General features: G+C 41.5%; 1 protein-coding gene across 5 annotated transcripts in view; it reads right to left on the bottom strand.

The window, feature by feature from the left end:
- The window catches only part of LOC133507488 (helicase ARIP4-like), a 73,867-nt gene that overhangs the window by 28,867 nt on the left and 17,285 nt on the right, over nt 1–27,715 (bottom strand). For 2 of the 5 annotated variants that reach the window (XM_061832560.1, XM_061832568.1), the window contains exon 3: nt 12,675–12,845. In XM_061832560.1, coding sequence (XP_061688544.1) covers nt 12,675–12,810 — 136 coding nt within the window. In that variant the 5' untranslated portion in view covers nt 12,811–12,845. Of the gene's footprint in view, nt 1–627; nt 1,259–2,526; nt 2,627–11,864; nt 11,977–12,674; nt 12,846–27,715 lie in introns of those variants that run through there. The other 3 variants (XM_061832594.1, XM_061832586.1, XM_061832578.1) reach the window with 3 other exon arrangements.

Below are 27,715 nucleotides of genomic sequence, written 5' to 3'. Positions count from 1 at the left end.
TTCCTTTAAGTAACCCTAGAAACAGCCAATGCGAGCGCAGCTGGGAGACGACAACACGAGAGAGCAAGCCGGGTGCACGTGTGATCGGCACTAAGATCAATGAGGTAAATATGCCTGAAAAGGGTGATAAAAGGGGAGCGTGACGCCACTGAGAATGGAAGAGAAGGCCCCAGAGAGAGGCGAGCGAGAAAAAAGAGACATGATGGTGCATGTATAAGTAGGTATGGATCCAGTGTTACACAACATCGTTAAGTAACTTCACGATTAACAGCCAAAGACTGACGTGCATTCTTAGCGCTTGTAAGATTATTTTGAATGTGAATGTGATCCCAGCTGCCATATGGGTCAGACCCACTGCCCCACAAAAACTAAAAATCTCCTGCAAATGCTGTGGTTTTTCTGATCCCAGAATTCCATTGCGATGTAGCTGAGCTGACAGTCTTGCATTTGAGAAAAAGCCGTTGAAAGCCAGAAGTAGTTCTATCTTATCCCGTCTTCTCTAAGATTCCAAATATTGGAAAACTATTTTACCCTCGAACCCCCAGTCCGGAACAGTATTTCCTCTAAACTGGCCCCCCTGCAATCATCCCAGCTGTACGATAACAGTGTGATGCTCGAGTCACGTACCTGTGAACGACTCGGTTTCGTCCAGAAGCAACATGGCTTCGGGGTGAAAAAGAGCTGCTCTGCTCGAACTTATTTTTTTTTTGTGCCGTCTCTGCTCTTTTTTTTTTTTTTATGCCAAACTCCTTCTTTAAATCTCCGCTACCCTACATGGACTGGCACATCCCTTAGGTAAGGTCACCAGGAACCGTCTATGTCTGTCCGACAGCTGGTCTTTTACTGATCTTCTCTATCGCACTACTGCCACAGTGACTGACTGACTCAGTGACTACTGGCTGGTCCGCTCTGTGTGCAGCTCTCAATAACAATGTCAACATGAGGCAGAGGCAGGAAGGAGGGCTGGCAGTTGAAAAACTTACATAACCCCTCATGCTGGAGGCGGGGCCCAGCGTGGGGGGACCCCTACAGCCGACAGCGCATCACTCTGACCTACAACACAGCCCGTGACGAAAGGAGACGCCCACTCATTCAAGTCTCTTCTTGACAGAAAGCCACCCTTTCAGAAAGTAACACTTTAAATCGTTTTTTTCTACGAATGAAAGTATGTACAAGACATACAAGGATTTTCAGGGTGGCAAGAAAGTAAATGTACAAGCCACTGATCCGTGGGAGTGTGAATGTTTATCAATAAATTCAAAGAAAAGAAAAACAAAAGGTGACATTTATAATATGCTTTTCCATTGGACAGCAAAACAATCAGTACTATGTAACTGACAAACTACATAACCAAGTTCTGTAATACTCTGCGGTGCGTTGGCGCTTGTGTAAAGACGAAACAAAGATTTCTCTTTAGTTTCACTTTATCAGTGTGGAAATCCTCGGAAAATCCACCATTTAAAAAGTTTTAACAATTTGTAACCACATCGTGATATAGTGCAGATAACCGCCCCTTACAGGACTGAAGTAAACCAGAATTTGCTCCTGTTCAGATTTACATTTTGAAAGATGTTTTTTGCCATTTGTTTTTAACCTTCATTAATGCATAATTGCATAATGTATAGCATTGTTCCTTTAATAAATATTTTTCTTTCATTGTAATTTATTTTTCTTGCGTTTTATCTGCATTCTGTGGCATTTTATCATTTCATTCAATTGAGTCATCTGTAAATCCTAGCCAGGGACAAAGATTGGAAATCAGTACATTTCAGGTTCCCAAAATCTGGAGATTTGGTACGGATAGTACCTGCTAACTAGGATACAGTTTCTTTAATTTATTTATTCATTCATTTAATACACAATGTGAGTGGCACCATTTGGTGAGAGGCATTAAATCTGTGGGCGATTCTCTCTTATGGCAAGTGAATTGAGTGTTGAGTGTGAAATGTTACCTCCGCCGCCATCTTGGGATTCCCTTTTTACACAAGGGGTCAAGGCAGAAAAGCTACCAAGCAATTTTCCGTGTCTGTGTTGCTTACAAAGAACAGCAACCCACAAAAGGCAGTTAAATTGGGGCTAAGTTCAGAAAGAAGTTTATGTATAGAAGCTAAAACATCACATAAATACCATGTACGTTATGTAACACGAGTGTGACTCAATTTTCTTTCTGTGTATTTCATTTCTAGCAATGTCACAGTTGCAAAACATGAAAGAAAGGCCATATAGTCAATTTTCTCAACTTTGGGAGCTAAATTAACCAAAACAAACCTCTTGGAACAAGGGCATCTATTCCATAACAAGCCTTATGAAACCTCTGAAATGCTCTTAGTTGAGAGCTGGCATTGCAGTATATTTAGGTCAGGGTGACAGACCCCCCCCCCTCCCCCACTCTACCCCCAACTCACCAATAAACCTGTAAATGATAAGACAAACTGGAGGCATTTAGGTGAAAGAAGGTCAAAAACATGCAAAACAAGAGCCACTGAAGTCAGAAAAAAAAAAGTTTTAAAAATGACAGCAACTCACCCATCTCATGTGTTTTCAACTTGTTGTCTTTAAGTCTGACATATTCACGCTTTTCCCCTTCCTTCTGCTAAGACTTCCTCACTACAATCCTTGCATTCGGTGAGCGTGGATACGGCTTACAAGTGTACTCAGCCTCTGCCGGCAGCGTTGCAAGCCGGCAGAAGGCCATTGGGGCAATTACAAAAGCGCGAGTCACTGAAAGCTACCCTGGCCTGCCGTGTGCAGGAAACCTCCCAGTTGGCTTCCTCCTCCTCTCGCTGCTGGTCTCCTTATTCCCCGCACCTCGGCATACTGATACAGGAAGGTGATGTCAGCAAGCCACGCCCACTCCAATGACAGCCTTAGGTAACAAGGTTAAGGGTTCAAATGGGAAAAGGGAGATATTGAATAATCGTCTTGTTTTATGTTCTCTGTCAATTTCTGAGGATTTCTTCTATTGTAGCAGTTCATGACTTTGCTCATATATAAATGGATTGAATTATCACAATTACTTTTTTCCATCTAACAGTCACAATGTGCATTTATTGTCCCCTTATAACACACACACACACACACACACACACACAGACACACACTAAAGACTCTAAAGTGGTCATAGGTATGAATGTGAGGGGTTGTTTGTTTATACAGAATGTGCCCCGTGATTGGCTGGGGGACCAGCTCAGGGTGTAACCCACTTCCCGTCGGAAGCTAGCTAGGATTAGCTCCAGCCCCCGTGCAACTCTTGTCAGGATAAGCAGTATAGAAAATGGATGGATGGCTAGTTCTGGTTGCCACCAGACAGCATGTTGTGTCACTGTGTATCATTTTTGCTTTAGACAATTATTTCCCTACTATTTTGCTGTTCAACGTAGGCTATGCTCCACTATAACGCAGTTGCAGCGATATCTATGTGCAAAGCAAAGTAACTCAATGTGCTTTATGTGATATGAAGCATTTTAAAAAAACTAAGAAATAAACATTTAAATGAAGAAAAGATATATATAAAAAAATAAAAGTACAGTTAAAACTGTGTATAGTGTAAGAAATGTTAAAAATATTCCATCAGCACTTCTTTCATGTATTCAGGACCTAAACGCTTTAGTGATTTATAGACCATTAGCAGAACTTTAAAATTGATTCTAAAGCTGACTTGGAGCCAGTGTAAAGACTTTAGAATTGAAATAATATGCTCTGACCTCTTTGTTTTTGTTTGGTCAGAACTGGAACTGCAGCATTCTGAAGGAGCTGCGGCTGTTTAATGCTCTTTTTGTGGAGCCCAGTCAGAAGACCATTACAATGGTCAAGTAGACTTGAGATAAAAGTGTGGATGAGCTTCTCCTTGTCTGCTTGACACGTGGAAGCCTTCATTTTAGAAATGTTCTTCAGCTGATAAAATGGTAGTTTTAGTCATTGATTTGAAATGACTGTTGAAGGTCACGTCGGAATCTATCAGAACCTCAAAGTTTTGCATTTGGTCTTTGCATTTGTTTCATTGTTACTCAAGCTTTCTTTACCATTGACGCCACTGGAGGGAGCCATATTATGTTGTTATAATACAACAGAGGGCTCTGTGAGCTGAAATACCAGGATGTGGCAGTCATTTTGCATTGACACAAAAACAGAGTAAAAGACAGTAGATGGTGTGATTCCTGATGTATGTGCAGAATGAATTTGTGAACGCAATTGCATGCCTTTACTCTTATGATGGATGAAGAAAAACAGCGTCATGGGTTTAATGAGTAAGTAGGATCATTTATGCACGTGCACACATGTAAATTATCCAACTCACATGGTTGCTATGAAACTGACTACTTTGTCAGTTGTTCAGGATAATGCTGTAAAGCTTTAAACCAATCAGTAAAGTTCAGCCTTAAAGTTCACTGCTGATAGTAAAATTGTTCATAAAACAGTCGCCATTGTTTATGAGTTTTCCCATACAAGTTTAAAGTTTGGAGGCATTCGGATTACAAAGAAAGTATGCACTTTGGCACTAATTTATTTCATTTCTGTTGTGTTGAGAATTTTTTTTAAACATATTTTAACAACTGCTATAAACGTGTTAATAAGCACAGCAAAACTCAAAGCAACTGTGTTGGTATACGCTTATACTTAAACACACAGGGTAGAAATTCCATCTGCAGGGCCCCTTTCACAGTGCAATGCAGTTGGGGGGAGGGGCAGCCAAGCCAGTGAGGCGGTGACGGCAGTAAAGTGTAGCGGAAGACTGGCTGGTGAGCCATGACAACACACGCGTTCACCTTTGGCACACTAGCACAATTCATGCAGCCCTGCCTCCAAGACGGGGGAACGCCCACATTTCACAGTTAATGACAGCACACAGCGATAAACACACATGCATGCGTGCACAAGTAGAGTAGGAGTCTATCCCTTGAAAGTAGACATTGAGGCTTTTTGCCACATATTGAATTCATGACCTATAAACTAACCTTTGGTTTAACTTTTTTTTAAAGGAGTCTTCAGGGGTCAGGGGGTGTGCCAACTCTGTTGGGATGTTAGCAGGCGAGCGTGGTTTCAAATGAGGTTATACGTCACATCAGATGCTGGTGCTGACAGCTTTATGGATCTAATTGTCTGATTCCAGAATGCCGCTGTGAACGCACAAACAATTCCAGCAACATTCCGTCTTTATTGGGTTTATGTGTTGGAAAAAAAATGCATATTGTGGGAAAAATATGAGGCCTTTTACACTGGAATGTTTTTCAACTCGTCCGTGTTCATGACAATAACAGTTATGGGGGTAAGGGAACGCAAACATTTGAAAAGTCGTCGAGTCTCAAAGTTTTGATGTATATTACTTGATTGGTGAGGACAATGCAAAAAAGGAGGCTTTTTTAAAAACATATACTTCATGGGGTATTTTTTATAAATTATTTGAACTCATTTCTGTGCAGTTGTAAATGTAGACTACAATACAACAATTCCATTGGTCGTTTTGTTTCAATAGTTATCTATTATTGATTAAGTAAAAGAAGGTAGCCTATGGGGGCACAAGCCAGTGCAATCTGTAGGCCGGTCCCAAGCCTAGATAAATGTAGAGGGCTGTGCCAGGAAGGGCATCCGGCGTAAAATTGAATAAAAAAATATGAGCGTTCATCTGAAATTGGTTAAGTAAAAGACCACTCAGTAGAGTGTAGACCACGGGCAAGGCTAAACAGAATGGGAAGGAGAGGGGGGAAAAAAAAAGCACAATGAGTATTGTGTTTATTTTTTTTTTGTTAGCAGATGGTGGAGCAGTGGATGACTGGTTAGCACATCTGCTTCACAGTTCTGAGGTCCCGGGCTCACATCCAGCCTCCCCTGTGAAGATTTTGCATGCTCTCCCCGTGCCTGCTTTGGTATTCTTTAGGTACTCCGGTTTCCTTCCAAATTCCCAAAAACATATATGGTAGGTTAATTGAAGACTAAATTGTCTGTAGCTGTGAACGTGAGTGACAGAAACTTGCCCCCATGTTTCCAGGTTGTGCCGCTGTTGTCACAAATGTGACGTCCTGCTAACTGACATCCCGAGTTGGCGTCCATGTTGGCGGTGGGGGGGCAACGTCCCCACCAAAGATAATGTATGGATATTACCTCATTTTTGCTGTCGGCTGTTTTCCTCACAACGGTTGCAGGAGTGCTGGAGCCTAGCCCAACTAATTTCGGGCAAAAGGTGGACGAGACCCTGAACTGGTCACCAGTCAGTCGCAGGGCAGATATCGACACCATCAGTGAGTGGGAATCGATCCTATGTTGCCTGTACAAAAGTCAGGCGTGTGTAGCACTACACTACCAGTAACTGTTTAAAGATATGTTTAGGTAAATTTGCAAACGTTTCAAATATTTTCAAGATTTCCCCCCACATTTATTTACAATAATTTTGTTCTACAATGTATGTTATTAGGCACACATTTTAAGATATTGAAACTGCATGAATTTCAATTAAAAAAAACAGTAAAAATTGCCGTGTTCTAATATAATGAAAAAGAAAGAGGTGTGTGTGACATGCATATCAACCCGTGTCATTCATCATTTAAGTTAGTGTTTAGAGAATGTTTACTCACTTTTTCCCCACAGACAAGTTAACTCCAATCGCAGGGCACACGGAGACAGACAACAGTCGCACTCACAATCACACTTAAAGGCAATTCAGAGTGTCCAGTTAATGCATGTTTTTGGGATGTGGGAGGAAACACGAGTGTCCGGAGAAAACCCACGCACGGGGAGAACATGCGAAGCCCACACAGGCGGAGTCGGGATTTCAACCGCGGCCCTTAGAACTGTGAGGCCGATGCTCTACAGCTGCGCCACTGTGCCAAAATATTGTTCTAAATTAACAAAATTAAATTTTGACCACTGTCAAGTCGCATCAGTCGCGGAGGTACTGCTGTATTGACTCCTCAAACTAAGAAATGACGGTCAAGGGGATAATATATTACCATTTTGAATTAAATCAGCCAGTATGACAGTGATGAGTGTAATTTAACAATATGAGTAAGCACTTGTGTGCATTTGATGGATTCCAAGTCTACAGTTCACATTCAAAACAACCACACACACACACACACGCAGGCACATGCACACACCGTAACCTGGTAGTCTGGTGTGCCAGTATGTAGACCATCTGGTGTTACTGTATCACCTCCCACTCATCACTCAGTGCAGCTCCTTAATAAGATATAGTGTACACTGTCCAACAGCCTCCAAAAATATTAGAACAGTGAGTCCAATTCCTGGATCTGATACAAAGCATTTGTAATGAAACATCACATATTGACTTTCGTTAAGCAACTCAGACTCAAGTAACACCTAGTATTTACTTTCATATCCTTTTTTAATAACTACATCAATTCTGTGACCGATTGACATCAGCAAACCTCAGCATTTTTGTTTTGTGACGATTGCCACAGCCTTTCAGCTGTTGTATGTTTGGAGCGCTACTTCCTCCAGGTCCTCTCTTTGGCAGTAAAAATGCATGCACCATAGGGTTTCAGTCAGGAGATTGGTTTGGCCATTCTAAAAGCTCACTTTTTGCCCCTCACGTACTCCTTTGTTGGTTTGGCAATAAGTTTTGGGTCACGGTTTTGTTACATGATGAAAGATTTGCCAACCATTTTTCTTGGATCCTTCTTTTCTCTACACTGGCAACCAGTTTAGGTTGCCCATTGATAGCGGAGAGAGGCTCCAGCACTCAAGCAAACCCAAGTGAGGAGAAGCAGCTCAGAAAATGGACTGACAGATGGATGTATATAAACTCTACCTATTGTATTTCAACTTACCACAGCTACATAAACCTAACTTGGTAGGTGCCCTCTAAAAAATGCATGGTCAATTTGAAAATGAAAGCTAAAAGTTCCCACGAATTCAAAAGTGGACAAAAGGGATCGCAAAAAAACGCTTACTTTCATAACCGGTTTTAACCGAACACCTGTAGCAAAAAAAGGATTAACCGGTTTTAAAACCGGTACCATTGTGGTGTTTACATAATTCACCCGCAGGACCTCGAGTTGGGGTGCGGGGTTCTGCATGGACTGTTTTTGTTGTTGCTCTTCTGGAGTGACAAGTTCACAGTTATGTGAGTAGTGCTTTGATGTAAGTAAGTTTCTTTCGGCTTGTCCCTTTCGGGGTCATCACAGCGTGTCATCTCAGATGAACGCACAAATATGTTTGGCACAATTTTTACGCCGGATGCCCATCCTGACGCAATCCTGAGTAGTGTTTTGATGTCTGCCAATAAAACAAGTTTTGTTCCTGTGTCCGACACTCCGCCTCCGACTCCTTTTTCTCTGGCGCTACAAGTTCTTGTAAAGTACTCCCATACTTTGGAGCGTTTCCTCGATGCCATGTTTGATGTTTCTTTGATTTAACTGAATGTTCTTTTGAGTCCAACTTTACTCTAACAGCGAAACTTGAAAAAAGTGGAAATGATATTGAAAAAATAGCCCAATGTGGAGTACCGGAACCAGAAGAAATGATTGGAAATTTTAACCGATTTCGAAAGTCCGATTACGGTTTCGGTTTTAAAAAAACAAAAACCGGTTGCGATCCCTATTGTACAACTTCCCGAAATCTCTAAAATTATGTATTCCAATTCATAAGTAGCTAACGGGTCCGTTCCTACACCTTGATTTATTGATTGATTGATTCAGTGATCGATTAGAAAGAGCATATAATTTTTTTTTCTGCATCAATGTTTGTTCCTTCTTCCTACAAGAAAACATCAAGATCTGTTTTCTATTCGTGACCAAATGCTAAATGAGTCCAAAAAGAGAAGCTGGTTCAAAGTGGACAAATATTTTGTCGTGACTGATCAAAACCAACAGGTGTCTGTGACATGATAGGGGGGAAGGGGGGGGGAGGTTTCTTCCATCAGAGCCCAACCCCCCCCTCCTTCCTCCAAGAGATGCTGTTCACGCCTACACACTGGCAGGGGAACAACATGCTAATTAGCACACTCACCTCCTGTTCCTCCGTGTCTTATGAAAGAAGTGACTTGTGGCAACTGTGCCAAAAACCCATGACACAGCAGCCTCTTCACACAGTTAAGGGTACACAATATTTGTGACAAACCTGCATGTACACAGACATGCGTGTGCACCCACACACACATAATCTTGGACCTATAGTATCTATAGCTGCCGTGGTCCTCAACTGTTGTCACCCTGGGACTTGCATATTCCTGTCGTTGCTAAGTTGCGGCCCACTTTTATATAAGTAAAAAAAGGGGGGAAAAAATGAAGAAAATGGATCGTTCAAAAATAGCCTTTGAAAACACATGAACAAAAGATCCTATTTTTTAAACATAACTACACATAACTTCGTATTATGAAAATGAGGGTGTGCATGTACAAAGAGTAACACAGTACTGTATATCCATCCATCCATTTTCTGAGCCCCTTATCCTCACAAGGCTCGCGGGAGCCTATCCTGAACGGTTGCCAGCCAATTGCAGGGCACATTGAGACAAGCAGCAGCACTAGCAATCACACCTATGGGCAATTTAGAGTGTCCAATTAATGTTGCATGTTTTTGGGATGTGGGAGGAAACTGGAGTGCCTGGAGAAAACTCACAAAGGCATGGGGAGAACATGCAAACTCCACAGAGGGGGGGCCAGGATTCGAATCCAGGTCCTCAGAACTGTTAGGCCAACGCTCTAACCAGTTGAGACACCGTGCCGCCATAGTACTGTATAGTAAAACTAGATTTTGCAACTGCATAGCAAAAAAAAAAAAAAAGCAGCTATAAATTTTCAGTTTTACGTGTTGTTCAGTGGCATACTGAATTTGAATACATCTATTGCAAATCAATTTATTACATTTGTGACACATGCCTGTCAAAGTGTTTTTCAAGAAAAGTGCAACCTGTAATGTATGCTTTGTGTAAATGCACAAAGGTTTTGTTGTTTAGAGTGACACTGTTTCTATGACACGACAAACCTGAATTTGTACATTACGTCATAATGCACCATAGATTGTCAGTAACGTACATTAATGCAATCATAAAGTCATAACTGCAGTAAGTGCTCGTAAGAACTAAATTCATTTCCCACTGTTCGGCTAGGAGCCCTGTAATTGTATTTTTACTAGCTTTCAGCAACCCACTTGAAATGGGTCTTACACTCACCACTTGAGAATTTCAAATCGAGAGTATCCTTCTACATATACGTGACAATGTTTTACTGTTTTCAACAGTACATGGTTTCTATACATATGGAAAACAGATGAAAGTGCTAAAAGATAAAGAGCAAAGTGGGGAGGGATTTACAATGACATCTAAACATGAAATAATTAAATCCTTTATGGATCAACCAAGAACAGAGAATGAGAGACAGCATCATGAAAGTGAGAGGATGAAAAGGAGAATGAGGTGGGATGCCAAAACCAAGCGGAAGAACTTTGATTAGAGGTGGCATCCTGGTGTGTTGTTGTGGCAACAGCAGGACAGACGCAAGTGACACTGGCGGGTGGTGATGATGTCACAAGAGGAAAATCGATGCGCAACGTGATCAAGGGGTAAATTGGAAATGAGAGCTCGTCATACATTAGTAACTCAGTCGACCGACCAAGGAAACCAGATCACTTCACCGTTAACCATCCTCCTGTGCTGTAATCCAGCATCAACACTGTCTCACTGCACCCCCCCCCCAAAAAAAATGAAAAAATAAAATAAAACTAGCCATATAATACTATCAAAGATTAATTGGTTATTAGTTATGTTTAGAATTGCCGTTAAATTGGCTAACATGCTAACAAAAAACAACCATGTTCAAATAAAAATACTTCAGATTAATCTTCTAAATATTATATATATATATGTACAGTGTACCTTTGTCAATTCGCGGTTCACCGTTTGCCGCCCCTTATACAGTATTATACAGTATTACAGTACAGTATTTTTTTAAATGTACCGTATTTTCACAATTTCAGAGGTCTTAAATTCTCTTCGAGATAGATGAGGCTCCACCTTACATGCACACTGAGTTCCAACATTTGCAAATGTTGTTGTGTAACTTGTCCAACAGAGTAAACTTAAAGACATTGGTTACACTTCTAGCATGCATGCTAGCATATGTTTTAGCATGTATGTACACTACCATATGATAGTGCTCACGAGGCAGTGAGGAACAATTGCATTTCACATTTGTAACTTGAGTCCCGAGACGACCGAAAAACACACATAAATAAACAATACCAGGAAGCACATACCGAAGGTAGCCGCACTGGTAAGCGGCATCTTAGAAAACCATATCAATGCAAGCTGGGGGTAATTGCTTTGCTGTGATGGGTCACATGTTCATGTCAATCAAACAATCCCCACTATGATTGTCCAAATGTTTTGCAGGCAAATAATTTGCCAAAGTAATTCGAAGTAAATAATGAGTTGCCATGATTCCGATTATGGTCAACATGTTGGTAATGAGGAAATGTTAATGTAAACATACACTTAGCGACCCCCCTCCCCTACCAATGATGCCATTGGACATAATAGAAAATTACCAGAATAATTTGGATGTACAGTGTGTATACTGTATGTCTATGTACGTCTAACATCGTTGGGAAAACTACGCTCCTGAAAGTGGTATAAAACGTCTTCCGTGACGCACCTGGCAAGTGGCACATCAGACAGATTGGCTGAACCACAAGGTTTTCTTCATCTATTATGAGGCCTGAATATGAACATGACTCGTCAAGTACAACCACTAGATGATTCACTGATTTACATAACACATTGTGAAGATGACAAAGTTGAGTTTTTCTTTGGGATGAGAAACGAGGTTGACCTCTGCTCACAAAAATCTCAAAATAATCAACAACACACTAAACTACTGTCATTTGGAATTCACCATTCATAAACTCACCTTGTTAATCAGTAGTTGGTAACAGCTAGCTACTCAACGTTAGGTCCGATGTGACTTCTTCTACTTTCTTGTTACTGCCAGTGTGTATCTCATTGTGTGCACCACACTGCCCCTATGAGGTCAAGGCGTGCACAGCAATAACACGAAAAAAAAAATTATACTCCTATACCCCAGATGCATTGACGCACAAGGCAAAAACATTATTCTCACTATATACTGACAGATTAAAAGCACTCCCTGCAACCCTCGTGAGGATAAGCGGCAAAGAAAATAGATGGATTTATTATGCGTCATGTTTTTCAAGTTATTTTCATATTTAATCTATTTAAATGTAGAATATGCTTATGTTTAAGTTATATAGTTGGCTATGTTTTAATTTATATGTTGTCATTATTGGTTTTGTTATTTTTCAGGATTTTCCAATGTATTTTTATTTTATTTATATGTACCACATTCACATTTAAAGTCACTCATGTAACGAATTGGTTAATAATAAATGGGTGAGTTTCTGTTGCTCATTTATTGTTCCCTGAGTAATATCACTTCACCAAGTCTTTTCTAATAGTCCATATCATAAAATAGGTAAAGTACAGTATGTATGATTCTTGCTGATATTAGTACCATCCAAAATTCAAGGCCGCAATATCAGTATTGGATGGAAAGAGAAAAAGTTGGAAATTGGACATCACAAGCTAGAGGTGGCTTTTATATGTAAAAGAAAAAAAACCAAACATAACGTTTGTCTATCTTTAGTATCACATTGCCACCAGTTGAGGGATGTTGAAAATCACAGTAATATCTTGTACTCACCACGTATCTCCTGGTGTTCTTCATCATCATCATCATCATCCCCATCGTACTCTGCCTCTTCATCATTGATGTGGCAGATTTCGGGGAGGTGTTTGCGCTCATTCAGCTGCTGCTGCTGGTCCTCTTCATCAGACATCCTGTTGTGCTACCTCAGCATGCCCGCAAGATAGCCTGAAAGAAGGCAGCATGTGATTGGCTGTCTGTTTCTATCCATTCATCCATCCATCAAATGTGATGAAAAATGTGTGTACACAAGCTGTACAGTGATTGGCTACAGATAAGACAATTACGGCGTCGAGGTGCCTCTCAAGAGTTTCTTGGGCACTTTAAAAGCTCTCAGCTGAAGGATAATGACTCTCTGAGGCTTTTCTCGTTGCTGTGGTTTGAATCTTTGTTTTACAGCAAAGAAAGCCTCGAGGACAATCCTTACATCCAAATGTGAATCGAATTCAGTGTATTCAAGTCGGATACACAACTCTCATACTGTCAAATGTACTTTACTTCTACAATGTCAATGCACAAAAATTGCTGTTTTTCACTTTAAAACGTCACAAGTAACTAAAAATGTTGTGACAACCAATATTCTGTGTCACGTTTGTGTGAATGCTAGCTGTTGTAAGGAAGTTATTCTTTCATTCTCAGGGCCATTGTGGCCCACTGTAGGGGAACTCGGTTCAAGATTGCAACTGGACCATCCGCCAACATCTCCTGGACTCACCTCCTCTGATGCTCATTCTACTCGTGCTCCAGTGTTTCACTAATGTGTTCACTGTGGTGGGGTATGGCAATAAGTATTATTCTGTCACATGTTTTGATGTGTACTGTACATCGTGATTTGAAACAAAATTGTACAACGGGAATCTTTCACATTTGGACTAGCTTTAATGGCACACAGTAAATAACACCCAAACCGAGCAGAAGCAAAGTGTCATATAAATAGCCACAGGGTGCTTATTCTTTCAGCTTGTCCCTTTCAGGGTTGCCACAGCGTGTCATCTCAGATGAACGCACTTATATGTTTGGCACAATTTTTACGCCGGATGCCCTTCCTGACGCAACCCTTCTCAGGGAGTGGAGGCCCCAGTGGGATAAGAACCCACAAACCCTGGTTTACCAAACCAGTGCTCTAACCACTGAGCTACAGGGCCTCTCAAAGTGTCATCCCTATAAACATTCTAAAATAGATATTGTAAAGAAAAATACATATAACATTATTCACTTGAATGTCAATACAAAAAAATAAATATGAGCGGAGAGCGCGTCATCATTGCGCAAAGTTGAAGAAGTGTCATTCTACAACATCCAAGTGGTCGCCATATAGGCTGCATCTACTGTCCGTGACGTCACCCCGGACATTCGCCATTGAAAACACGCTGTGGACCCTCCTATGGGAGACGAACACGCCCCTTCTGATACGGAAGCTCTTTTCAAAGAAGAGAACATCTCACAACAGAGTGAAGTCACCGGGGCAATATTTCCTTACTGCTTTGAGCCATATTTAGATGTTATGCCATCACGGCCAAACCGCCTGCCCGTCCAATCCTCTTCCGCAGCGGAGATGACCCATCGCAGGCCGCCACCACGACGAGCCACCCTGGCATTTTCAGCCGAGGTGTCTTATCATGGCACCAAGTTGGGCTGCTTTACGGCGTTGTCGTTGCACGCGGCTGAGTGCGCCATTGCCGGCAATGTTCATCATAGCCGCCGCTGTCCGCAGCGTTGTTCATAGCTCCCGCCATCCGCAATGAACAACACCGCCGAGCTGGGCCGCTTTACAGCATTGTCGTCGCACACGGTTGAGTGCGCCATTGCTGGCACCGTTGTTCATAGTCGCCGCCATCCACGAGCCCGACGTGGCAGCCGTCCGACCCGCACATTGACACATTTAGCACCCCTGTCATACGTATGCGGATCTTTTGTTATGTTATGAGGGAGCGATTACGTGGTCCGCCACAAACTATTACTAACTATATAAACAAGTCCGCAGGAAGTCGCTACTTCCCTGTATGTCACTTCCTGCTTCTTCTCGAAAACAAATCCCTTGAGAGGATTTTCATGGCGGGAGTTACGAAAAGCCATATACGTCAAAATCATATTTTGTGGTGATAAAACGGATGAGTCCATACCAGCTACCGTTTTTTCATTAATAACATACTAAAACTCATCCATTTTGTGACACTTGACCCTTAAAAGCAATGTGTCTACCGTACTGTATGCTGTATGACTAGGGTAATTCGGATGCTGGGATATGAAGTGCCACCTCCATTAGTAAAAGTACATACAAATTGCTGCTTTTTATTGCCTGTAGCTGACGCTTCAGGACGTAGAGCTCACTGGCGTCATCATAACCCTATTGACGCACTCCACAGTAGAGGGGCGTGGGGTGAGCAGTGGCTCATTATTATTAGACGCGACCACCCGCTATACACAGTGTGATTTCTTGGTGTAATTTTCCGAGCATTCAGACAAATTAAGACACCAGGAAATCATGTTAAATGGTGAACTATAAAACATCTCCTCTTAAAGTTGCATTAGCCGACTCGATTGAAGATATCATGGAGTGCTTAAGAGAAAGCAAGTTTGTTTTTGACCATGGGCTGGTTTAAGAAAAAAAAATGAAGACCACAGTTGACACTGTGTAAAGATATGCAAAATGGTTAAATATATTGAAAGGACAAAATATAGCACCCTCCATCTCAGCTTCATTACAGTTGAAAATCAAATGCCTATTACTCATGTAACGTTTCATATTCAAACTCCCCACCCTCCACCGACGTCCTCTATGTGGATGCAGTGGGCATGTTTAATTTAATTGTTAAATACATTGGACGACAAAACACAAGCTGCAGGCCAAAAATGGCCCCCAGCACAAAATTTGGAGACTGCAGACTTAAATAAAGAACAATAAAATGGTGATGGGCAATCCTGTTAGGCTCCTCATGAATGATCATTTCCCACCCAGTAACCAATAAGCATGCAATATATTAAGACCCCATCAGAATGAAATTCCATGCTTCTCTACTTCACAAAGAAGGAGTTTTGAAGCAACGGTGCTGCTACTACCACAGAGTAAGAAGCACTGTTAGAAAGAAAACATTAAATCATATTTATAGTGTATTATAGAACATAACATAGCAGGCAGTAGCGGAGCATAAGTATGGCAGGGAAGACTTCAGATAAAATGTCTTCTTTGGTGTACCGTTAACAGGTACAAAAACATGCATATGCACATGAGTCATGCTGTAACATACCAAAAATTAACAATTAGGACTGAAAGTACCACACAGACAGGGCCTCCTATTGTGTGTGTGTGTGTGTGGTGTGTGTGTGTGTGTGTGTGTGTGTAGTACGAAACGTAGTGGTGTTACGACATGTACCGAGTCTTCAAGGTGTGTTAGATAATGGAAGGGGCGTTTACGGAAAGCGCGAAAAAGGAGTCCTCGGGTTAAGATGGTCTCGCCCTAAGATGTTTTGACTTTACAATGTCAATCCCCCATCCGCGATTTTATCTGGCTAATGCTTGTCCCCGTTTGTGCGCTCGGAGTATCTTAGCATTTTTTGCCCTCCTTTTTAGACATTACGGCCCCAGAGAAGAAAGCTGTGTGTTTTAGCAATGCTTCTGCAGCCAAAAGAAAATCCATTACCATGAAAATGAAGCTCAAGGTCATAAAAGGTTTGGAGAAAGGAGAGACACCAACACCACCAAGGATTCAGTCGATCGACCGTGGTGAAAATTATTAAAGACAAAGCCGGTATTTTAGCGCATGTGAAGGGTTCCGTTCCTATGTCGGATACAATGATCATAAAAGAAGGTACTTTGATACTTGCCGAGATGGAGAGGATTGAGAACCAGGTTCCTTCGTAATAGCTAAGCACAGCTTCCCCTTCTTCTTCGCCATCAACCTCTCAGCAGTAATGCTAAGCACATCATCTTGTTTATTTCAACGTATTTGTTTTTTATACAAAGTATTTTGATGTAAATTCTGACTTTAATGGTGGACTCCCACTTAAGCGAAATTCGAGTTAAGTCGGTGCTCTAGGAATTGATCTCAGTCCCTGTATTTAGGTTTGCTTCATTTAGAGGAGCAGGCGGAAATCACGACCCTGAAATGTCGCTGCCCAACCACATGACCGATTCGGGAAGAATTTCAGTTTGCCGTGAGGTTTGAGGCTAAACCACTCTTCCAGGCTCCAATGAAAATCTGTGGGTTTTTTTTTTTTTTTTTTTTTGGCAGCCACAGTACGCTCAAAGTTTGGATAAAAAAAAAATATAGTTTGTACAGGCTACTAGAGTGTAGAGGGTATTTATAGCATAGAGTTTGGACATAGCTTGGACAACAGACAGCGAGCGATTACAGCTCGCATGGAGCCAAATGTCAGTCCTCGGAATCCTTGGAAACAGGCACCTAGTTGCTGACCAAACACCCAAGGCTAATAGCCCACCAGTTGGTGCACTCGACTCTCAACGTGGGGTATGTTGCTTGCGTGAATATGAACCTCAGGCTGGACACAGCAGATAAACAACTATCATGACTTGAGGTTTATTGGTTACATTTGTCTATCAAGAAATGTATTTTCACTGTTTCTTGTCATTCAAAAGTGAGGCGTCTGTGTTCCAAGAAAGTAGAGTACAATAAAATCTTACAGAGAGAGGACAAATTACTTGATCCCAATTTGTAATATCTTGCTTGAAAGTGACGGAAAAACACGATACAACCAGCCATATCAGTGATGATGAACATTTTACCTATACAGTATATGTTCAAAATTAATTTATTATAGACTTCATATCGGGCAATTACATGGTTAAACATTGTTATGTAGTAAATGGCTGTTTTTTGGGCTTGCAGTTGTGATGTAAAGAGAAATATGTGTGTGCCAAAGCTCTTGGTCAACAACTTCAATTTTAAACTATTCACCCACAAAAGGTGCAATTCTTATTTTTCTTTTTTGTCCCGTTCGGGGTCGTATCAGCGTATCATCCTTCTCCGTGCAAGGCTATCTCCTGCATCTTCCTCTCACCAACTACCCTCATGTCTTTACTTACAACATCCATCAACCTTCTCTTTGGTCGTTCTCTAGCTCTCTTCCTTGGAAGTTCCATCCTCATCACCCTTTGACCAATTTACTATCTTTCTTCAAAACATCAAAGTCTGCTCTCTGTAACTGTCTTCAAAACATCTAATCTTCGGTGTCTCTCTGAGGAGCTCATTTCTAAATTCATCCTTCCTGGTCAACATCTTCATTTCCACCACCTCCACCTCTGCTTCCTCTCTTCATCTCACTATCACTAGCAAAAAGACAGTGACAAATCCTTTCGAGAAGGTAACCCCGGTATATTGCGTGACATGTCAGTTTTTTCTTTGGCATTTTGTGGCTTTTTTAGCAGCACTTCAGGCACAAGAAAAAAAAATAGAGAGGAAGTTTCATAAAGTTAGTGGACTCACATTCAAAGCAGCAACAGTATTGCTTTTAAATTTTACTCTTGTATGGTTGTTATGATTCTTATAAAGTAAGATGCCCATTGATATTGCATGGTGAAAGAAAATCTTTTGTTTTTACACGTCAGTATTATTGAATAAAGAGCAGGGCAGAAATTTACGGTATTAGCAGTGGTGCCCTGCAACTGGCTGGTGACCAGTCCAGGGTGCACTTTGCCTCTCGCCCAAAATAAGGTGGCCTGGACTCCACCTCACCACAATGAATATAAAAAGGACAGCAACTTGTATGGCGATTATCTAAAAACCTGCCAGTACAGTTTATAAAGGTTTTATGAGAGCTACAGTTTAACCATGTAAAACGTTTTTAAAAAGTCATGGAAGAGGTTCGACTTTAGCCCATTCGTGGGCAGCGTCCCATTTTTGGGACATCATGATTATCACACATTATATCCTTCCGTATATTAAAATATTTAAGTGTTTTAATCTGAAGCCATAATTTGGTATCAGGAGAGGAAAACTCATCGGTCAAAGTTAGCACGGAGTTATTTCCCTTTCCTGCTTGACCCAACATGGCTGCCTCAAGTACACATGGAGCGTTTTCCAAGATAAGAAAGGGAGAAAGGTCAGTATGCAACCAAGTTTGTCTTCAAAATGCTAATCCATCAGTATTGTTAATGCGTAAGTGTCGTTCTAAAATGAGAATTAATCAATAAACATATCCCTAGTGTGTACCACTTCACAAAACTGATAACATACCCGTCCCAGTTTTGGGACACTCCCTGCGAGAGTGTACATCTTTTTTGCCCTTTGTTTTATGCGTTAAATGAAAAAGAAGTTTTATTTCCTTGATTGTGGCCTGTTAGGAGACTTTTGTCTCAATAAGGCAAAAATTTGCCACCCTGGCCATGAAGGGGTTAAAAAAACAGAATCCCACTTGGATCTATAGCATTACAGTACATATTAGAGAGTGTGGGGGTCACGGTGTGGGGGGCCAGCTTGATGAGACTGGCATCTTTCCAACTGCCAGTCCTAATTCACATATGGGTCTCAAACCTGAAACCCTTCAGTCGCCATCCCCACCTTGGTGAAAACCCACCATCTCAAGTCACACTAGTGTTTGAAATGAATGTCTCACTTGCTGCCAGGCAACACCAAAAAAAGTTACAGCAAATCAGAGCCTAAAGAAAGCTATTTCTAGAAAAGGCACCATTACTGGTCAGCAGCCAATCACTGGGCATATTTGGTGAAACAACCATTCACATTCACACCAAAGACAATTTAGAACCTGCATTACCATCATAAAACCTACTTGAGCACGGGGAGAACATGAATACACGATGGTGTCAGACGAAAGTCAAACCCAGAGGCACTCGACTGAGAGCCAGAGGGGCGAACCGCTGAAACAATTTGGTGTGCTGCTGTAAAATGTCACTAGCAAAGGGAAATTGGGGTAATGAAAAAAGTTTTCTGAATCAAATGCTGAAATAGAGCTTCTTAACGGTGACTGTCGTGTTGTCAGATGTGGTCTCATGTATGAGGTCATAGCAAAGAGTCTAAAAAGCTGCAAGAAGAAGCACTGTGGGGGTTGGGTTGTGATGGAGAAGCTGGGGTGGAGAGGAACAGTCTGGCCTGTCTGTCTGCTGTCCTAAAAAAACACGGTGCCATGGGAAAGTGGGGGAGGTGCTAGAGAACTACAAATAGATGGCTTTTCCCTAACAGCACAAGTCGGTGATAACAGCTGACTTTGCAATCGAAATTTAGGTTAAGACATAGAAATTCCTTTTGACTCTCATTAAAACAACAATATCATACATGAGCAATTATTGTTATATAACATTATTTTATTAAAGCCCTAGTGTCATCCCTATAGACATTCTAAAGTAGATATTGTAATGAAAAATACACATTACATTATTCACTTCAATGTGTATACGAAAAAATAAATGTGACCGGTGAGCGCGTCATCCATGCGCAAAGTTGCACAAGTGTCATTCTACGATATCCAAGTGGTCGCTATATTGACTGCGTCCTCCGTCCTTGACCTCACCAGGACATTTGTCAATGAAATCATGCGGTGCACCCTAACTATGGGAGACAAACGCACCTCTTCTGACACGGAAGCTCTTTTCGAAAAGGAGAACACCACACAACCGAGTGAAGTTACCAGGGCAATATTGAACTTTTGTTTCGAGCCATATTCAGATGATATGCGATCACGGCCAATCCACATCCCTGTCCGATCCACTTCCGCGGCAGAGATGACCCATCGCGGCTCTTCGCAGGTGGCCGGTGTGGCTTATGATGGAGCCGAGCGGTGCTGCTTTAGGGGGATGTTCACAGCCGCCGCAGTACGTGATGAACACCGCTGGGGCGCTTTACTGCGCGCACGCGGCTGAGCGAGGCATTCTTGGCTGGGTTCTTCAGATTTGCTGCCGTCCGCGCAGCAGCCCGACGCCGTCCGAGGCGCACATTGACATATTTCATACGTGGATCTTGTGTTACGTTACGAGAGACCGATTACGTGGTCCGCCCCAAACTATTATTTTTTTTAGTAGCTGTATACACACCTACCTGTTATTTGGAACCCACGAAGCTCTCGTCCTCTGCACCCGTGCAATCCATTTTTCACAACAAACCGGGTCTCTTGCAAACTTATGAAGGGTAAATCCATCCTCCCAAGTGTTCAAGCAATGTCCAGCAATGCAATAAGCCGGCATTTTGGCTAACATGAAGGAACAACGAGCTACCTTCCCGGGGGTAAAACTAATGGAAACAAACGAGTCCACTTGGGGGCGTCGCTGTCCTTTACGTCACTTCCTGCTTCTTCTCGAAAACAAATCCCTCAAGAGGATTTTCATGGCGGGAGTTACAAAAAGCTGTGTACGTCAAAATCATGTTTTGTGGTGAAAAAACGCATGGGCCCATATTGGTTTTTTCATTAATAACATACTAAAAATCATCCATTTCATGACAGTAGCCCTTTAAGGCGGTATGGTATCGCAACTGGTATAACATCTGCCTCACAGTTCGGAGGGCCAGGGTTCAAATTACGGCACCGCCTATGTGGAGTTTGCATGTTCACCCCATGTCTTGTGTGGGTTTTGTCCGGGCACTCCGGTTTCCTCCCATATCCCAAAAACATCCATGGTAGACTGATTGAAGACTCTAAATTGACCGTAGGACTGTTGTTTGTCTCTATGTGCCCTGCAATTCAGTGGAAACCAGTTCAGGGTGTACCCCGCCTCTTGCCTGAAAAAAGCTGAGATAGGCTCCAGCACTTCCATGATCCTTGTGAGGGTAAGCAGCTCACATAATGGATGAATAATGATTTTGTTAGAGAGAAACCTTTTGACAAAAGCATTTGGGTAAATGGCAAAGTCTTTTAGAAAATGCTGTATCACTTGTTTTTTACTCAATATTCACTCATTAAATAGAAATAACTGTAGTTCATTCAGAATTGATCAAATATAATACAACCTCCCTCACAGACGATAAGGCAGGCGTCGCGCAATTTTCAAGGCATCGCAGAGGGTGCATATTTTGAGACGGTAACTAGAAAATAGTTGTCCATTAATTTGATAATCAATTAGCTGTTTATTAATTGTTTTACCTCGAACGAAATACTGACCGGTTCCTGTTCACTTGCACTATGCAGGAATGCGGTAGTCAGTTTGGATTAATCGATTAACTGATAAATACTCAAAAGTTGATACCCAAGTCAAAATTAACATCAATTGCCATTTTTTTTAAACATCACGATTTTTTAAATTTCATTTTAGTAATGCATCGCTATAACTAATGACCGAACATTTATTTCTTTTTAAATCACAGTATCACTTTGTAGCACGCTTTGGTTCCTGTTGAACATTGAGAACATCGAGGCCCCACACTGTTGTTGAAAGTCTATAAAGGTTACTACTTAAGTTACCTATTGAAGAATTCCCGCAAAAAGAAAGACTTGTGAAAGTCTTCTGTGCAAACAAGGTGACAGCATGAAGGAGAAGGGGGAGTGAAATAAAAGAAATGATTAAGGGGGTGTGCGAACACAGCTGCTTGCATAAGATGCCTTACATAAGATCTGGCTAATAATGTCACTGTTCAGCTTACTAAAAAATAGTTATATAAGGTGTGTACCAAGATACAAGGACATGCTGTAATTGCCATCCTCATGTAGTCATTTTGTTTATGTTTGCTTTCTCTAACATCCCAAAGTGTCCTGTAAAAAAGTTGGACCCAGGCAAAGTCAAATGTACCAGGAAATGTCTGGTTAAATTGTCAAAATCAAGCAAGAAACAGAAATGTCTTTTTTTTTTTCAAACCCTTATTTAAGGGAAATGAAACCTATTGGATGTCAGCGGCTGCATTCCAAAATCTTTTTCTAAATCTCACACTTATTTTCCCATTCAGGTGTCATTTGGTAAACAGTTGCATGTAGAGAAAATGGTCTCACACACAAACACCCCCAAGACCCCACCCCAAACCTCATGCATTTGAATTTGTGCTGATAGTAATGCATATTGTACAACAAGACCCTGAAGTATTAGGTTGGCTTACAGCCTTTCAAATGAAATCTCCTGGCTTGTGTAAGAGAATTACACAATAGTGAAGCCCTGCTGATGTTGACGCAGGCATGCTAGCGACAAGGATTCAAAGTGAAAATTTTTGTGAAGATGTGTGCGCGAGAGGGAGAGATGGTCACTAATACTGTTATTGTTTATTACCCTGGTAATGAAGTGTTTGGATGTTCTATATATGTACAGTGAAATGTACATTGTAGCAGCTTGACTAGTGCCCAATGGCGGCGGTTATTGTGATCTCACTACCACTGGCACCAAATGGTTGTGCAGGTTAGGACCAATGTTAGGACAATCTTCAATCTTCTTCCAGCTTACACAAGTGCTTGTTACCCCCGACCCCCTCCTCCAAACCATTTTTTCATGTTGGTTAAACCTCTACTTAGTATATTCATCCATCCATTTTCTTAACCGCTTATCCTCACAAGGGTTGAGGGGAGTGCTGGAACCTATCCCAGCTGTCAATGGGTAGGAGACAGGGTAGACCCTGAACCTGTTGCCAGCCAACAGTCAACCTCACAATCACACCTAGGGGCAATTTAGAATGTCCAATCAATGCTGCATGTTTTTGGGATGCGGGAGGAAACCGGAGTGCCCGGAGAAAACCTATGCAGGCACGGGGAGAACATGCAAACTCCACACAAGCGGGGCCGGGATTGAACCCGGGTCCTCAGAACTGTGAGGCCAACGCTTTCCAGCTGAGTCCATCGTACAGCTACACACAAACAAGACAAACAAAACTAGTCAAGTGAACTCAAACTAAACCACGGTACCTATGTACTTCTACTCTAATATCTTAACCCTACAGCAACAAAAGCGAACCGACAAATGTGACATGAATCCTTTTCAAGTTAGAACTCGATGAAAATGTAGAAATAAATGAAAATTGAAGATAAAATAGTAAAACCATGTTTTCACCATGCTTGGACCTGTGACCCCCAAAAAGAATGGAAAGTGCAGGCTTCAATATTCAAATGATTTTTTTTTAATTGTTTACATGTGGTTAAACAAGAGTCCAACTGAATCTTTTTTCAAAATACAACAACTTTGAAACCAATATAAGCTTTGCTTCATCATTTCACTGAGGGCTTTGCTGTACATTTGCGCTGTTGGTATTGCAATACCGAAACAAAGCAAATTGAACAACTACACTGTCAACAATACATCTGAAAACAGAACAGCCCTTCAAATACATTTACTTTTGAATTTGTAAGTCATAAACATTCATATAGGATTAACCTGCATTAAAGCGTAGGGCACATACACCCATGACACACACGTGCACGCCCGTGACCTGGATCAGTGAAAAATGCTGACCTGCATCACCTTGCTTCAGGGCTGTTTTTAAATAGATGAAACATCAGGCCAGTCCAACCCGGCCGTCATCTAATCCATACAAACGCCTTGCAAGTGGGGCAAAATTAACCAATGGTTCCGTCTGCCTTTAAATACAGCAAAGATGCCGACACATTACGAATTGTCATTAGACTAATACACAACATTCAGTCAACGTGTTGATTTTCAATCCAAAAGGGAACATTGTGGGAGATGATAATGAGCAGCAGGTAAAGTCGAATCTTCCAAGATCCATTTGGCAGTGGGGGGAGGGCTCAGAAATCATTGGGGCAAGATTGTCTCTGATTGGCCATTACTGGCAGCCCTCCAGCCAGACACTGACTACTCTGAAGGTTCAGGGGGGTTGTTTGAGTTATTAGGGGACGCACTCGGGGAAGGGTCTCCAATAGGTGTGAATTTGCCTTTGAAGGGCCTGACCTGACTGCTGACACACATACAAAAACTGGACAAATGAGAGGATGGACTGAAAAAAACAAAATAAAACATAAAAAAATGTATAATATATTCTAACCAACAAAAGAAGTGATTTCCTTTGATGAAAACAAATTTAATATTTCACTGTTTCTTCGTCAAATGGAAACTATCTAAGAGAGGAAATTGCACTGGCCCTGAAGTGCACAAAACTACAGCAAATAACTAAAAACACCAGCATTTTAAAAACCTCGACGGATTGCAACAAGAGATAATTAAACATGAAAGCAAATTAAAAGACAATAGCAACTTTAAAAAACATGACGCTAATAACTACTAATCATAACAATAAGTGTTGAAACGCAACAGTGAATCTTAAAAAAACACAGCTAATAACCAAACACATATAAACACAACAGCAAATGAAAAAACGAAAAATTAAGATACCAGAAAAGGTAGGTACTCGTGGGGGCGGTAAAAGCCATCGCTGATTGGATGAGAGGGAAAACTCAACTGGACCATAAGTCATTTTACACTTGAGACTATGCGAGTCCCAGAATGCACGTTTGGAACCCCTAAGTGCCAGCCCTTGAACCATTGAACCCAGCCCTGTGTTATATGTGGGTGTTATCCAGGGAACACACCCGCAAATGTAAAAAGCAGTCAACATTCCCTTTTTGCAGGTTCAGTGCATCTATAGTGAAAACGTCATTCTGCCAGCAGCTTGCTGCGTTCTGAGCAGCACGGTGGCTATTACCAGTCCAGAAAAAAAAACAAAAAAAAACAAACAAAATAACTCCTGTGTCCATTGTATGGAACAATAAACTGCCCTACTGTGCCGGTGATTGGAAATAACTAAGCCAGGATTCAGACTTTTGATTCGCTTTGTGTGGAAGCTTTTCACCCAAACCGCCTCACCCCACACACACATAGTGTCATCGTGAAAGAGTAAATTTATCCTGTAGTCCGATCCAGGCATTACACAAAGTTATTTTAACATGCCCCCCTCCCCACACACACACACTTTCTATAGGTTCTTATGTCAGCCTACCCCAGCAGACATTGCAGACCAACACGAAGTTGATCATCAGAACCAGAAAAACAACCTGCTGAAACAGGAATCTAAAACGGAAGACCAACCAATAGAATGAGAACAGGAAACTCACCCGACGGAACTGAATACACAAGGCCAGAGAACCGGAACTGGAACCAGAAGAATAAATCACTGAGGAGGAAAACAAATCCCAGGTATTCTTGTGATCAGTTGACGAAACAAATACCGGTATGTTTGCCCGCCTGCAATGGAGCCCATCCGCTGCCACATTGTTTATTGCTAAGGGTGGCTAACTGATGAGGAGGAGCGGAGGTCAGCGCTGGACCCCTCTTGTCCAAGACAAGAAGCTTAGATGCCAAAGATTAACAGCAAAAACAGAACTCACCATCGATAACTTTCGCCGTACTATTTTAAATGAGGCGCAGGTCAGACACTCCTGCTTTTATTCCACACCTTTTTTTTTTTTTTTTTTTTTGCTTCTTCATGTTTAGCATCTCATGATCCCCCACGATGAGAATGAAGCACCCCCTTCAATCAATGGGTCATGCCCATTGTGCCAATTAAATCTCATCCAACGTTAGAAGCAAACCCTCTCTGACCTGCTTCATCAACCAGTCCTGTCCTACTTTTAAAAGTCTCTCCCTGCACTCAGAAACCTGCTGAGCTTTTTAACAGGAACACACTGAAGTGATTAAGGAGGTGCCAAAGAAACATCTGCACATTATTTCATCACAGGATAAAATCCCATCTATTTTTAACCAAAGTTTAAATACTGCAGCACAACAAGTGGGATCCCAGTGCTTGGGTGCCAAAAAGTGGTCTTTTTGGTACCTTTTGAACTTTTTACAATAAAACCATGAAAAAGTATTTATTTGTATCAGTTTTCAGGTGAATCTAAAAAAAAATGCACAATAACTTTTACCTCTCTAAAATTTTGAATGCACACGTCCAACTGTTGTCCTCATCCTCAATTTTCAACACTTCTTGTCCTGGTTAAGAGTCACAGGGCGCTGGAGCCAATCCCAGATGACTTCGGGCGAAATGCGGACTACACTTTGAACTGGTACCCAGTCAGTCGCAGGGCACGTTATACACCGGAACTGAGGGGGAACTGAACCCGCGCTGCCTGTACCAAAGTCAGGCAAGTGCACCACTACACCATCAGTCAGCGTTGGTTGTTTTAGTCCTTTTTGCACAACCTGTTGTTCTCTAACAAAGTGCTTTGTGAAATTCAGCAGACTCCATTCAAAAACCAAAGCTTCTTCTTCTTTTCGTTTCGTTTCGGCTTGTCCCATTAGGGGTCACCACAGCGTTTAATCGCAGATGAACGCACATTTGTTTGGCACAGTTTTACGCCGGATGCCCTTCCTGACGCAACCCCTTATTTAAATGAATGAAACATGATTAATCTGCACCACCACAAAGTTTTTTTTGTTAGTTTTTTTTTTTTTTTAACTAGAGTGGTTAAAAATATACAAATAAGTGAAAACACAAGTAATTATTAGCAGTGTGTTCGCTGGCATATCACTGTGCAATGTCTTAAACCTAGAAAAAAAAAGAGGCTATACCAATAGCACATAATGCGAGTGCCATTGCAAGTGAGCTTTTTTATTTATCCACACTATAAAACAGTAATAGTGAATCTATGTCTCGAGAAAGTAAGGGATGATCTATTCTTTAGCCATAATTATTTCATCATCATTAAACAAAAAAAATTGAAGCGCATTCATACACAACAAAGCTTATTATTGGCCTACTGATGACGTCACATCCTGGTGCACTGACCAAAGCACTTTGCAAAACAAATGCATAAATATTAATTAAACGAGTTAAGACTTTCATATAGGACACCACTGAGCACATGATCAACAACTTTCATGTCTTCCACAATTCATGTGCTTTACTTTGACCAAAAAGTCACTCCTTTAGCTGCGTAAATTGACCAGTCATTATTTACAATAAATTAGCCAACTATGTATGACAAAACAAACGTATATAAAGATGTGCAATCGACTTTGGTAGGGAGCTGGACGACCCTCAGAAAATCCACACAGGTCAGGGAGAACATGCAAACTGCATGCAGAAAAAAGACAGCGCTAAGATTAAAACCCCAAATCTCGAGAACCGTGAGGGAAAACCCGCTAATCACTAAACTACACAATCATTATCCATGATGTAACTGCACAATTACGCCACATAATGTTT

This window comes from Syngnathoides biaculeatus, chromosome 2, assembly GCF_019802595.1.
Source record: "Syngnathoides biaculeatus isolate LvHL_M chromosome 2, ASM1980259v1, whole genome shotgun sequence".
NCBI lineage: Eukaryota > Metazoa > Chordata > Actinopteri > Syngnathiformes > Syngnathidae > Syngnathoides > Syngnathoides biaculeatus.
The sequence above is the reverse complement of the archived record's forward strand: the minus strand, read 5'-3'. Positions and strand labels throughout refer to the sequence as shown.